General features: G+C 39.2%; 2 protein-coding genes across 2 annotated transcripts; both read left to right on the plus strand.

The window, feature by feature from the left end:
* The first annotated feature begins 403 nt into the window (after positions 1 to 403).
* LOC144038543 (5-hydroxytryptamine receptor 3A-like) lies at positions 404 to 6,496 on the plus strand. The gene is made up of 10 exons (XM_077551108.1): positions 404 to 864; positions 1,703 to 1,869; positions 1,945 to 1,989; positions 2,060 to 2,169; positions 3,304 to 3,473; positions 4,652 to 4,812; positions 4,895 to 5,105; positions 5,265 to 5,417; positions 5,486 to 5,565; positions 5,639 to 6,496. Exons 1-10 carry the CDS (start codon positions 741 to 743, stop codon positions 5,855 to 5,857), a joined length of 1,440 nt encoding a protein of 479 aa, XP_077407234.1. The 5' UTR covers positions 404 to 740; the 3' UTR covers positions 5,858 to 6,496.
* Positions 6,497 to 6,572: 76 nt separating this feature from the next.
* On the plus strand, positions 6,573 to 13,159 carry LOC144038469 (5-hydroxytryptamine receptor 3A-like). The gene is made up of 10 exons (XM_077551005.1): positions 6,573 to 7,429; positions 8,889 to 9,055; positions 9,172 to 9,216; positions 9,520 to 9,629; positions 9,695 to 9,864; positions 10,444 to 10,601; positions 11,615 to 11,825; positions 12,461 to 12,628; positions 12,720 to 12,796; positions 12,865 to 13,159. The coding sequence occupies exons 1-10, from the start codon at positions 7,393 to 7,395 to the stop codon at positions 13,078 to 13,080; spliced, it is 1,359 nt and encodes a 452-aa protein (XP_077407131.1). The 5' UTR covers positions 6,573 to 7,392; the 3' UTR covers positions 13,081 to 13,159.
* Positions 13,160 to 13,466: the final 307 nt, after the last annotated feature.

Raw genomic sequence — 13,466 nt, forward strand, 5'->3', positions numbered from 1 at the left:
TAAATTTAAATACATATATATATATATATATATATATATATATATATATATATAGCTTTATTTTTCCTTTTTGATAAATACTTTTTTTAGACACTACTGAAAAAATCATAATAGAAAAAAATTTTATTTAAAAAAAAAATATATATAAAAAAGCTCCCAAATCTTTAATTAAACAGTGACAAAAAAAAGGCTACTTTATGACAATACAAGACCAGACGAACAGGAGCTATTAAACTGTTTTAGCACCAAAAAAAAAAGTGAATCATTTTAATATTTTAGCCACTAAACAAAGTAAAACGCTTGACAGCCTCAACCCAATGCGGAACTCTGGTTGCATATAATCTAATTATTAAGTTCTTAAAGCCTTGAAAATGTACATTTTATACTGATTTCAAGTGATTCAGCTTCCTGTTCCCATCACTGGACATCAATTAGCAAGCTACAATCAAAAATGAGTGCTTTTATGTGTAATGTCATTAGAATGTCATTTTGGTGATCAAGTGTTGCTCTAATGGACTTTTTAGTGCGTGTGCATGGATGGAGCTTTGCCGCTTTTTTTCCCCCCATGATTCCATTATTTCCCTTCTCAAGCTCCAATTCCTCCTCGAATCCGCATTATCTGCCTCTTTTCAGACACCCCCATTTTGCCACCTGCTTTTATTCCACACAGTGCAGCCTGGAAGCAATAACAGGCGCATCGTGTCAGCCCTTCCTAGAACCACGCCGGCGTTTCCTCGTCAATGTCATTACAAAGCCGGTGGGAGGGGATTGGCATCATCATGTCGGGTTTAAAAAGCTCTTCTACCGCTCGGCTTCACGTCACAGTAACGATGACAGTGCTGGTCGTTGTCCTCATCCTCTCAGGTAAGTGCTTAAAAGTTTGCCATTTTAATAGCTGATTTTTGAACATTATTATTATAAGTGTAAAATTACATGAAAACATTTTCCAGCCATTTTAATTAGGTCTTTGCAGCCATTTATAATCTTTCTGTTAGTATCGGTATCAAATTTACGTCTTGAAAAGTTGTCTTATGGAGTCATATACAAAATGATGGTCAAAAATGTCTTCCGTTTTTAACAACTTGGTTATGATGTCGAACAGCGATTGGGGGAACTGACGACCACGCTGAGTGGCTCCTTGATCCATTTTCAAAAAAAATTACATTTATATTTTTTACACACAAATTCTTCAAAAATTCTGATTAACATGCACTTTACATTTTTCCACAAAAAAATGTTAGAAATTTGGAATAAAATCCCAGAAAAAAATGGGGAAAATCTAAATGATGAGAAAAAAAAAATACACATTTGAGACCATATACGGATACCACGAGTCCATTAACCCCCCAAATAAAAAAAATAAAAAAAGACAATTTAAAAAAAAAAAAAGAATTTTTCTTTTAAATTGTTTAAAATGAATATCAATTTTTGATTCTATTTTCTAATTTCTAGTGTGATCGGTCAACTGCTGGTCACATGACATACGGACGCCATCTTGTTACCCTGCTGAAACGGCTCTGATTTGCGCTTACATTGGGTCTTATACCGAGCTATACTCCAACGTGAGTCGGCCTAATAATTATTTTGCCGATTTGGAATAATATACAGGACAAACATATAACTACCTCAATAATATAAAAAAAAATTGGAGTTGACCAAATTTAATATAACATGCAGCGTCACTAAGTAACTGCATCCCTAGGGGTAGGAGGGGCCTCACCCGGCAAGGTGTGCAGCTACCAGGATGTCGTGGACCATCTGAACCTGACCTCTAGCAACAGGGCCTTCCAGTTGACCCGGCCCGTCCTGGACCACACGCATCCCACCGTGGTGGAGCTCAGCATCATCCTGTACTCCATCTTGGCCGTGGTAGGTAGTTTGAATACGCGCGGTTCACGCTCGCATGAATTTGGTGGTGACGTTTCCACATGCGTGTTCCCGCAGGTCGAGAAAACGCAAACCTTTATCCCGTTCCTCTGGACGTTGAGGGTGAGCCGATGATGATGTTGTTGACGTGATCTCGCTTGCCCGCGCTAATTGGTCTGTAAACTGTCTGCAGTCTTGGAGGGACGAACGCATTTTTTGGGAACCGGAGGAATTCTGCGGGATTGCGGAAATTATTGTTCCCACCGACATGCTGTGGAAACCCGACGTCGTCATTCTAGAGATGTAAGTTGATGCTATACACAAAAATCATTTTGTACAAAACAACCCAATTTTTTGTATTGACCTAAATTTTTGGGGGGGAAATTTGCCATTTGGGTCAAATTGACCCAAGTAGTGGATTGGTCTTTTTTTTTTATAATTTTTTTTATTTTTTATCCAAACTGTGTTTTTTTTTTATACCTGCACTCTAAAAACAGTTGGGTAAAAAATAACCCAAAATGGGTTAAATGTGGACCAACCCACTAACTTGGGTCAATTTGACCCAAGTTTCTGTGTTGTTTTTTACAAATCAACCCAAAATTTGGGTTAAAAAATTAAATAAATAAAATGATTTTTTTTAGACAGTTAGATCAAATTGACCCAAATAATATAACCCAACTTCTTCATTCTAGAGATGTAAGTTTATGCTATAGACAAAAATCATTTTGTACAAAACAACCCATTTTTTTGTATTGACCTAAAAAAAAAAATGGGGAAAATTAGCCATTTGGGTCAAATTGACCCAAGTAGTGGATTGGTCTTTTTTTATTTATTTTTTTACCCAAACTGGGTTGTTTTTGACCTGCACTTTAAAAACAGTTGGGTCAAAAATAACCCAAAATGGGTTAAAAGTGGACCGACCCACTGGGTTGTTTTTTACAAATCAACCCCAAATTTGGGTTGCCTTTGACAAAAGGACCAATTAAAAAAAAAAAAAAACAAGATGATGATTTTTTTAGACAGTTAGGTCAAATTGACCCAAGTAATAAAACACAACTTCTTCATCCTAGAGATGTAAGTTTATGCTACACACAAAAATCATACAAACTAGTTAAAAAAAAACTTTAAAAATAAAAATAAAAATAAACGGTTGTTAGCTCAATAGGTGCTGCATAATGACTGTCAAAAAATGCCAGAGGGAAAATAAATACTGTAATTTTTCAATAAATCACGTCCTATATTCTTTGAAGATATCGAGTGACAAAAGGTTTGCCATTATGGCACGATTGTTAGTTTACATAAAGTCACGTCATGACCTGCTGTTTGCTAACTCCCTATTGTGTCTTGGAAAGTTAATGACTATACAATAGGCTCCATTATATGTGAGTAAACAAAAGGCGTACCGCAACCGGCCCATTATTGCGTGTGTTTTGTCAGGGTGGAGAAAGACAACTCACAGCACACCCCTTACATGCTGATCAGGCACGACGGGACCATCTCCCTGGATGAGGACATGCGGGTGGTCAGCATGTGCAGGATGGACGTGCACAAGTTCCCCTTCGACACGCAGCGCTGCAACATTTCGCTGGCCTCACAAGCTTTCAATTGTAAGCAGTTTCTTAACCCCCCAAAAAAACACTCTTTTTTAAAATTGCTGTTTTGGGTCACAAAAAGTAGGTAGCCACTTAAACCTATTAAACATGCAGGACTCAGGCCCTCGAGGTCCGGACTTTGACACCACTGGTTTAACCTAAGCAACAACAAAAAAATATATTTTTTTTTCTCTTTATTTTTATTTTTATTTTTTTTAGTAAGTTGGGTCAAATTGACCCAAATGGTGGATTGGTAAATATTTGAACCCAAGTTGAATTGTCTTTGAGCTACACCAAGTTGAGTAAAAAATAACCCAATTTGGGTAAAAAAAATGGACAGATCCGCTAACTTGTGTCAGTTTGACCCAACTTTCTGAGATTCTTTTGTGCAAAACCACACATTTTTAACGGTTGGTGCTTAGACAAAACAAACCCCAAAAAAATAAATAAATATATATATATATATATATATTTTTTTTTAGACAGTTGGGTCAAATTGAACCAAGTAGTGGATCGTTTTTTTGTTTTATTTTTTACCCAAATTGGGTTGTTTTTCACCTACACTCTAATAACAGTTGAGTAAAAACATAACCCAATTTGGGTAGAAAAAATGGGCCGACCGGTCAATTTTTGGGGTTGTCTTAGTCAAAACCTATTTAAAAATATATTTTTTTCCTTTTCTTTAGAAATTTGGGTCAAATTGACGTTTATTGGGTTATTTTTCACCTACTATTAGCTAATAGTGGATCGATCCATTTTTGACATATATTGGGTTATTTTTTACCCACGCTCTAAAAAATGGGTGAAAACTAACCCAACACTGTGTACGTCCAAAATGGACCGACCTACAGTGGGTCCTACACTCTAGACATTTGGGTCAATAATAACCCAATTTGGGTTAAAAAAAGAAAAGAAACCAACCTTCTAACCTGGGTTAATTTGACCCAATTCTGTTTTTTTTTTGTTTTTTTACAAAACTAAAAATGTATTCAATGTTGGGTCAAATTGACCAAAGTTAGTCGGTCCTTGCTTTCTCTCATCCATTCTGTCGCAATTCCTTCTGTCATCCTTCCCTCCCTTTCATACATAGTTTCATTCCTTCCCTCCACTTAAATAATTCAAAAAAATGTGTCCAGCACTTACTTTTGTCCCGCCTTATATATTTTTTAATACTTTCCTCACTGTCTTCGCAGATCAACACCTGCGCATCTCCCCAGTGGTGAACTCGTCGCGGGCTACCGAGTACACCAAATCCCTGATTTTTTCCCAGGGAGACTGGAACTTCCTCCATTTGTCCGTGAGCAGCAACAACATCACGTTTGACCACCAAACGTGGCATCAGCTGGTGTACACGGTACGGCCATTTCCGAACCTTCCCATAAAACGCCAAGCGTGCCGTTAATAACCCCCCCCCCCCCCCCCCCCCGTCCTCCCAGTTCGTCATCAAGAGGCGACCCCTGCTGCACGTCATCAACTTCCTGCTGCCCATCCTCTTCTTCCTGTGCCTGGACCTGGCCTCTTTCTTCATCCCGGACCGCCACGGCGAGAAACTGGGCTTCAAGGTCACCGTGCTGCTCGCCATCTCCGTGCTGCTGCTCATCCTCAACGACATCCTTCCTTCCATGTCCGACAAGACGCCGCTCATCGGTACGGGACCCGACCCCCCCCCGTGATCATCACTTGAACCTTTTTTTTTTTTTTTTCTGGAACCCAGCGCTTCTCAATTACGTCATGCTACGACCTCAACAGGAAAAAGAAAATATTTTCAAGATAAGAAACAATTTGTATATTTTTCCCCCCCTTTAGCCACCTACTGCATCGTCATCTTTGCCCTGATGCTTCTCAGCCTGCTGGAGACCATCATGGTGGCCTACCTGACAGACGGGGACTCATTGGAGAATCTGGCGACGTGCGCCAGGAGCAGACAGGAGAACGATCCCACCGATAAGTCCGACACGGGTACGACTGTATACAAAACTGCTGGGACTACCGTTGACGCGTCAGGCTAACCCGCTTTGTGTTTTCAGAAGAGAGAAAACAGACGGAATCTTTGTGTGCACGTGTGATGGGCGGAGAGAAACAACACGAGCTAGCTGTACCCGAAGAGGTAAAAGGTCACTCATTGAAACGTGTGGACAAAAGTATTGGGACACACTTCTCCCATTGTAACGTGCGCGTAGGTCAACATCAGCGCGCCGAGCGCGGAGTCTCGGCTGTTGCTGCTGGCGGTGGACGAGCTGAAGGAGCTGCGGAGGATGCTGAGCGCGCACCATAGCCGCGAGAAAGACAGCAGGAAGTGTGCCTGCTTGGCCAGCAGAATCAACAAAGGCTTCTTCTTCTTCTACCTCGCCGCCGCCGCACTCTTTCTGTCATTTCTGTACCTGGAGTGGACCGGTTAAGACGTCTCAGACACTCTCGACGTAACTGGCTTTTTAAAAAAAAAAAATGGATTACGTCATCGATTCCCAAACACTTTTTGTTTAGTTTAATTTTCCCCAACTATATATGCCAATGACATCCACTAGGTGGCAGAAAGTACAAAGAAAGAACTTGCGTATCCTCCTTTTGCCGTTCATCCAACAGAATGAGAGCTAGGTGTTCAATTTAGCAGGCTGAGTTTTTGTGATTGAATTGAGAAAATCCCAATTGTTTCAGCATATAGTGTATACATTTTGTGACATTTTTGTTTGGTGGGAAGTCATGAGATTTTTCTCATGTAATATACAGTAGTGGTTTAATAAACGTCGGGAATGTTATTATATATCATTAGATACCAAATCACGTGTTTTTTGTTGTATTTTTTTTTTTGGTAGCAGGGCTTAAGTGATTTGGTTCCAGATTGTCCCCTCCCAGCGGAATTAATTAATTAATTAATTAATTAATTACTTAATTAATAATATTTAATAGCACACCACACAATAAATATCAAATTTCACAAACAACTACAAATAAAATATAAAATAAAAAAGTATGCCTTTACTATATATTTGTTTACGTTAAACCAGTACGCAATTCTTATCCTGTCTTCATTATGGTTATGTGAAACAATGATTTATTTTCTTAATGCAGCACCTGAGGGCTTGGACCTTTTAATTGTAAATGTTTTGGGGATTTTTTATTTATTTTTTGCTCAGCAATTTGGCCCCCCTTCCACTAGATGGCGACCTAGACGACTGCCTAGTTCACCTATGCCCAGGGCCGGCCGGGCCTGCTTATTAGCCTTAATGTAATCTTTATCTTTTATTTATTCCTGAAATAAGATACAAATATAGCAAACCCAATTGTTTTTGTTCATTATGATAAGCTTTGTTGTAATGAGAAAAATATATTTTCTTTGTATGGTAATTTACAAATTTTTACAATAGAATTTTAAATTAACTTAAAATAAGGTGTGTTTTTTTTTAATTAGTGTATTTTCCGTTTATTATAATATAAACAAGGGTATTATTTTGTTTATTATAAATAAACAAGACAGTTTTGTTTAAAATGAGATTTTTGCTTATTCAGTTGAAAAGAGGTTGATGTTTATATGGTAAACAATTTTTCTTTTTTCTTCATTATTAAGCTATTTGGGGCACAAGTTGATTCCAATAGATGGTAATAGATGCGCGCTTATGTTAATGTCTTATGCAACTTATATTGAGTTAACTAATTGATCTTAAATTAAACATAGACGTCACCATCAATAGCCTCTTAACCTGCACAATGAATTATTCATGCTAGCATTTCACTACCACTTTATGTCCATGTGTGTGCGTGTTTAACTAAATCGCCCTCACTTAGTTTTAAGGGCCCTGCATGGCATGAGAAAAACATCATCGCCATCGTACAGTATTACGAACAACGAACCCGCAACGCCGCGTCCGCTCATCCCTCCTCCTTCATAAAGGAACGCCACGGGAGCGACCACTTACTGTGTGTCAGTAACTTCATCATGTTCGCAGCCCTCGTCTCCCTCCTCATCTTTTCTGGTAAGCGGCATCACACATTAATGAATGAAGGAATGAAGTGCTTTCATTTATATTTCCTGTTCATTTGCCACATAAAGAATGCAGTGTTTTTTTTGTGTGTTCAAATGTGGGCCTTTGACCAAACCAATTTTAAATAATAACCCAATTTAATACAACATACAGTTTCTAAATGATGATTTTATGTATTTAAGGGGGTCAAATGTAAAGACAAGTATTTCTTAAATCATGACTTACATACAATAACAGTTTTGGGAAAATTGGGTTTGATTTCACTGGCCACACCCGGGCTTGATTACGCCATTTTATTGAATTAAGAAGTTACTTAAATCAGTGGTCCCCAACCTTTTCTGTACCACGGACCGGTTTAATGTCCGACAATATTTTCACGGCCCAATCTAAAGGTTTAGCTGATAAAGACAAAATAAAATGACAAGAAAAAAACTGTGGTATTTTCTCTATAATAATAATAATGAACGTAAATCTACTGTGTAATCACGTGCAACTTTATTAACGGTGTCCGTAACGTCGCATCAACAACAGAGTTGTCAAGTGAGACGGATGTAGCAGACAGAATCCGGCCACTTTTCAAAATAAAACATCATTTTCGAAAAAAAATTAAAATAATGCAATTTTTTTTCTTTCGGTACCAAATGACTCACGGCCCGGTGGTTGGGGACCACTGACTTAAATAGTACTTGTCAGACAAATTAAAGTAAAATACTGAATTTGATCAAAAACATACCGTGATCCAAAGCAATTAAAGAACAAACGAGAATCAAAGTGAAGTCATTTTGAGTCGACTAGTAAGCCACAGACAGCGAGAGCCATTAAGCACTAATGGAGAAATTTGGGAAGTGTGGTGAACCGCCGCCAGAAGTGGTCAGACACCTAAATCACTCCAAGAGTGCAATGGTGGCTAATCCAGGAAGTCACAAAATAACCCAGGATGACATCCAAATTGGCCTCAATTGAGGTTAGTGTTCACGGCTGAGCAATTAGCAAGACCCTGGGTAATAATGGCGTCCAAGGTAAAAATAAATAAATAAATAAGACTTTGGAGAAATGTTATGTGGACTGACGAGATAAAACTGGAACTTTCTGGAAGCAAAAATTACAGTTTTTGATCAAAGCATCATGCCTACAGACAAACAGCAGTGAGATGATTTGGGGCTGCTTTGTTACTTCAGACCCTGGATGACTTGCTTTGATTCGTGGAACAATAAATAAAATCCTGCTGCATACCAGAAAACATTCCGCCAGCCGTCTATTTGTGCCCCCAAGCTCAAGCGCACGGACTTGAACCAAACGTCCTCTCAAATGTTTGCTCCCAAGTCGAAGCAAAAAAAAACAAAAAAAAACTAAATCATCTGAAGGACAATTCATATCTAAAAAAAAAAAAAGACAACTCTGGTCACCCATATCTCAAGTCAAGGTTGTTTGGTTGTGTTATCCATCGTAGCAGACGGCGTGGCGTGGGAACCAAGCGGCTGCAGCCACCAGGATGTCTTAAACCACCTGAACCTGACTCGAACCAACGAGCTCTTCTCCATGACGCGGCCCGTCAAGTACTACAAGAGGCCGACTCACGTGTCCCTGGAGGTGCTGCTGTACGCCATCCTCAATGTGGTAAATCATACTTTCAGTAACACAGTCTTTGTTTATTATTATTATTATTATAATATATCAATTTTTTATTTTTTTTTTTACTTGAAGTTCATTCTAATAAGATGTCCACTTTCCAGGTGGAGAAGGAGCAGAAGTTTGTTCCTTATGTCTGGACCGTCACAGTGAGTTCTGCTTTGATGATGATGATGATGATGATGATGATGATGATGGCACGATTGTACCATATGTATTGTCCTTCCTTGTTGTTCTTATGTGAGCTCTACTGTTATTGAACTGCTCTCTAGCTTGATGCTAACACACAATACAAAACCTCATAGACTGGCTAATAAAACTAGCATCAATGTCACAATGAACCTTTCAACTCCTTATATTTGAACACAAGTAGTAGCAACACCTGCATATCGAGCAAACAATTCTCAAAGTCCTCTGTGAAGAACGACTACTTTTTTTTTTCGGGTTTCCAGAGGTGGCACAACGAATACATCTCCTGGGATCCCCAAGAGTTCTGCGGGATCAAAAACGTGTCTCTTCCCGTCGGCATTCTGTGGAAGCCGGATCTCACCATCGAGGAGATGCAAGTGCTCAAGCGTGCCTCGCGTCCAGCCCCCGCAACGTGTGACTCCAAATGTCTCCCGACAGGGCCGAGAAGGACAAAGCGCCCCCGAACGTTTACCTGACCGTCAGCGCCGACGGCCTTGTGGAGGTCACAAACGACCAAGTGCTGTTCAGCATGTGCCGCATGAACATTTACAAGTTCCCGTTCGACACGCAGAGATGTAACCTCTCCTTCAAGTCCATCATTCACTCGTGTAAGTAACACAAACAACAATTTGTATTTTTTTTAACCCTGGAGAACCCAAGAACCCTTTTCTTCTTTGGAAAATTATGAATTATACATTAAATGACTGCTATAAGTTCACTGAACACCAAAATACATGTTTTTTCAATTTTAACTCTTTTTTTTTAAACTAGCTCAGCGTTGCTAATTTATCAAAAAAAAAAAAAAAAACATACTCCTAGGCATTCTGCAACATGATATGAAATAGATTAACAAAAAAAACACAATTTTACCATCTGATGGTTTGCTGAGAAGATGGTTTTGTTTGGATTTCCAGCTCAACTAAACAGCATGTTGCCAGCCATCTTGTCACCACCACTCTGGCTCATGTAAGTGCAATATTCATCCACTAGATGGCCCCATGCAGGGGTCAGAAGTGGCACTCTGGACTTTTGAAGTTAAATTTGTAAAAAAAAAAAAAAGGTCTTTGTTATTTGAGTAGCAGAATTTATAGGGGCCAAATTTGACCCCGTGGGTTCTCCAGGGTTAAATAGTATTTTTTCTTTAAAATACATGATTTTTAATGATATGGCATAAACTTCCGCCGCAGCCAAAGACATGCGCCTGCAGCCTAGCAACAACTCCTCCCAGGCCACCGAGTGGTCGCGCGATTTGATGCCCACGCAGTACGAGTGGATCTTCCTTAACTTGAACGTGACCTCCATCAAGGCCATCAGCCCGGACCACCAGGACGTCATCGTCTACACGGTCGGACCAGCCTGCCGCCTGGAGACCGCCCGCGCGACTTCATGTCCAAACGGAAATTCAATTTGTCTTGCAGGGATGAACAGATAAATGTGCACGTTAAAAACAGTTGGCTCTAAAGAAGCCAAATTGGGTCAAAAAAGACAGACCCAACTTTTTGGGTTATTTATTTACCCCCCCCCCCCCCAAAAAAAAACAAAAACAATGTTTTGATGAATAAATGAATAACCCACAAAAAACTAAAAAACTCTAATTTGTTTTTTTTTTGTGGTGATTTTTTGGGGTTAAATGAATAACCCAAAAAGTTTTTTCTGCCCTTCTTTGACCCAATTTTGGTTAGTTTTGAGTCTGACCCAACTGCTTTTAGAGTTCAAAGTTTCAAAAACAAACATACTAAAACAATAATTGGGGTATTTTTGGTTGATTTTTTGGGGGTTAAAAGAATAACCCAAAAAGTTGTGTCGGCCACTTTTTGACCCAATTTGATTTAATTTTGACCCAATTGTTTTAGAATACTCTAACATTTCTCCACCTGAGTTTCAAAGTAGGGTTCAAGTCAGGGTTATCTTTTTAATTTAGGGTTTTGGCACCTTTAAAACTCTTGGGTTAAAGATAACCCGTATTGGGTTATTTTTTATAATGAAAATAACCCATATTGTTGTTGTTGTTTTTATTCATATTGGGTAATTTTTTTTTAACACATCTGATTTAAAGGTGTGGATTATGATTTCTAACTAGAGTTAGGGGTTTCAAATTAGGGTTTCAAGTCTGAGTTAGGTTTTCAAATTAGGATTAGTGTTAGGGTTTCAAGACCAATTTTCTTCTTTAAAGTACGGTTTCAAGAAATTTTATGTTTCAATTTAAGGTTTCAAGTAGGTTTAGGGTTTTCAAATTGCGATTTCAAGCCAAGGTTAGTGTGTTCAGATTAGGGTTCCAAGTTTGAATTTCAAGCCAGGTGCAAGATCCGTCAAAGTGTTTTCAGATGGTGTCAAGCTGACGTTGCGTTGATTGTCCAGATAAGCATGCGGAGGAAGCCCATCCTGTACATCATCAACTTTTTGCTGCCCGTCTTCTTCTTCCTGGCCCTGGACTTGGCCTCCTTCTTCATCTCGGACTCGGGCGGGGAGAAGCTGAGCTTCAAGGTGACCGTCATGCTGGCCGTCACGGTGCTGCAGCTCATCCTCAATGAGATCCTGCCTTCCTCCTCCAATTCCATCCCTCTCATAGGTATACAAGTTTTTTTTTATCAGCATCTGGGAATATAGTGCCACAGGACAGGATTTGCTAGTAAAAAAAACACACTTGAAAAACTAATTTAGGCATTTTTTCAAGAGACTGGAACAGATTAATTGTATTCCCATTCATTTTAATGAGGAACCATGATTTGAGATACAGCGAAACCCTTTTCCATTGCAGTTTGGTTTGCATAAGTCTGCTGTTGACCACTAGATGGCAGCACATTGTTCTGTTTGGAACTGAGTTTGAATGAAAACAGGAAGTATTTCAACTCAGTCTCGTTTTTGCTGAAGATTATTAAACGTTAAATCCTCTTCGATCCTGGTTCTTAAGCCTACATAAAGCTAAGGCTACTAGGATATGAATGACAGAATATTATACGGTTTTACAATACTTTGTCTTTATAACAGAGAGAAACATTAGGAAAAAAAATTACTATTTTTTTTCTGCAGGGTTTTTTGGGGAATATTTTAATGTCATTGTGTTTTTTATTTTAAAAGAGCTAACTTTGGTTGATTAGATCCTCTAGTTTTGAGATGTATGGTCACTTTCCGTATGTGCTGTATATATTATAATAAAATGATCCATATATATATAACTTGTAACATAAATGACGCCATCTTCAGCCGTGTACTGCATCGGCATCTTTGCGCTGATGCTGCTCAGCCTGCTGGAGACCATCTTGGTGATGCACCTGGTGGAGAAAGACAAGAAAAACGACAGCGACCACACGGACGCCGACGGAGACGGAAGAAGCGACGAGCGAAACATGCAAACCGGCTTCCAACATGGAGGTGAGATTAGAACCATTTTGGCTTTTGTTTTCTATATTCAGTTCGTTTTAAAACCAGGTTTGTTGCATTTGATTATTTTTTCATTTTGAAGTTCAAGCTTGGACGCAGGGTGGCGTCGTTTATTCCATGCCTGAAACTCCAACGGAACTGATGCCGCTAACCAAAGAGGTGAGTCTCAACATCTCTGAGGTCACACACACTACAATTTAACCCCCAAATTGTTTTTTTTTTTCAAGGTGCAGAGCGGCGCCCTGTGCCAAACGCTGGAGAAGCTGTCGGGCGAGTTGAAGCAGATGGAAAGAACGCTGACCGCGCTCCTCAACGGCAGGAAGAAGAAGGACAAGTTGGGTTACTGGACGCAAGTGGCCGCCAGGGTCAACAGGATCTTCTTTTTCTTCTATCTGACTGTGGTCAGCCTCTTCTTGACGATTCTCTTTTCCAAGTGGACCTAGCACTAATTGCTAACACGCATTACTGCCATTATCATGTGTCCGCGTGTATTTGTTGTGTGCTGTCTTTGTTGAGCATGATCATAGGGAATAGCGGTTGGGGTGGGGGGGGGGGGGGGTTCAATCATGTACGGATTGTCTTATATTTCAATTTATTTTCAATCTTGTATGGATTGTCTTATATTTCAATTTCTTTTTATTCCTCATCTATCTATCCATCCATCTCACAATTTACCTAGCTTAAAGCAAGCTAGCTGGCCATTCTGCAGTATAATTACTCTATCTATCTATCTATCTATCTATCTATCTATCTATCTATCTATCTATCTATCTATCTATCTATCTATCTATCTATCTATCTATCTATCTATCTATCTATCTATCTATCT

This window comes from Vanacampus margaritifer, chromosome 18 (genome assembly GCF_051991255.1).
Source record: "Vanacampus margaritifer isolate UIUO_Vmar chromosome 18, RoL_Vmar_1.0, whole genome shotgun sequence".
Taxonomy (NCBI): Eukaryota; Metazoa; Chordata; class Actinopteri; order Syngnathiformes; family Syngnathidae; genus Vanacampus; species Vanacampus margaritifer.

What these genes read in the sequence shown, in the direction of transcription:
- LOC144038543 (XM_077551108.1), top strand. Translation starts at nt 741, where the DNA reads ATGTCATTACAAAGCCGGTGGGAGGGGATTGGCATCATCATGTCGGGT. An exon ending in CGTTCCTCTGGACGTTGAGG is followed by an intron (nt 1,990 to 2,059) that starts GTGAGCCGATGA and finishes AACTGTCTGCAG; the next exon opens with TCTTGGAGGGACGAACGCAT. An exon ending in GACGTCGTCATTCTAGAGAT is followed by an intron (nt 2,170 to 3,303) that starts GTAAGTTGATGC and finishes GTGTTTTGTCAG; the next exon opens with GGTGGAGAAAGACAACTCAC.
- LOC144038469 (XM_077551005.1), top strand. Translation starts at nt 7,393, where the DNA reads ATGTTCGCAGCCCTCGTCTCCCTCCTCATCTTTTCTG. An exon ending in CAAGTCCATCATTCACTCGT is followed by an intron (nt 9,865 to 10,443) that starts GTAAGTAACACA and finishes CTTCCGCCGCAG; the next exon opens with CCAAAGACATGCGCCTGCAG. An exon ending in TGATGCCGCTAACCAAAGAG is followed by an intron (nt 12,797 to 12,864) that starts GTGAGTCTCAAC and finishes TTTTTTTTCAAG; the next exon opens with GTGCAGAGCGGCGCCCTGTG.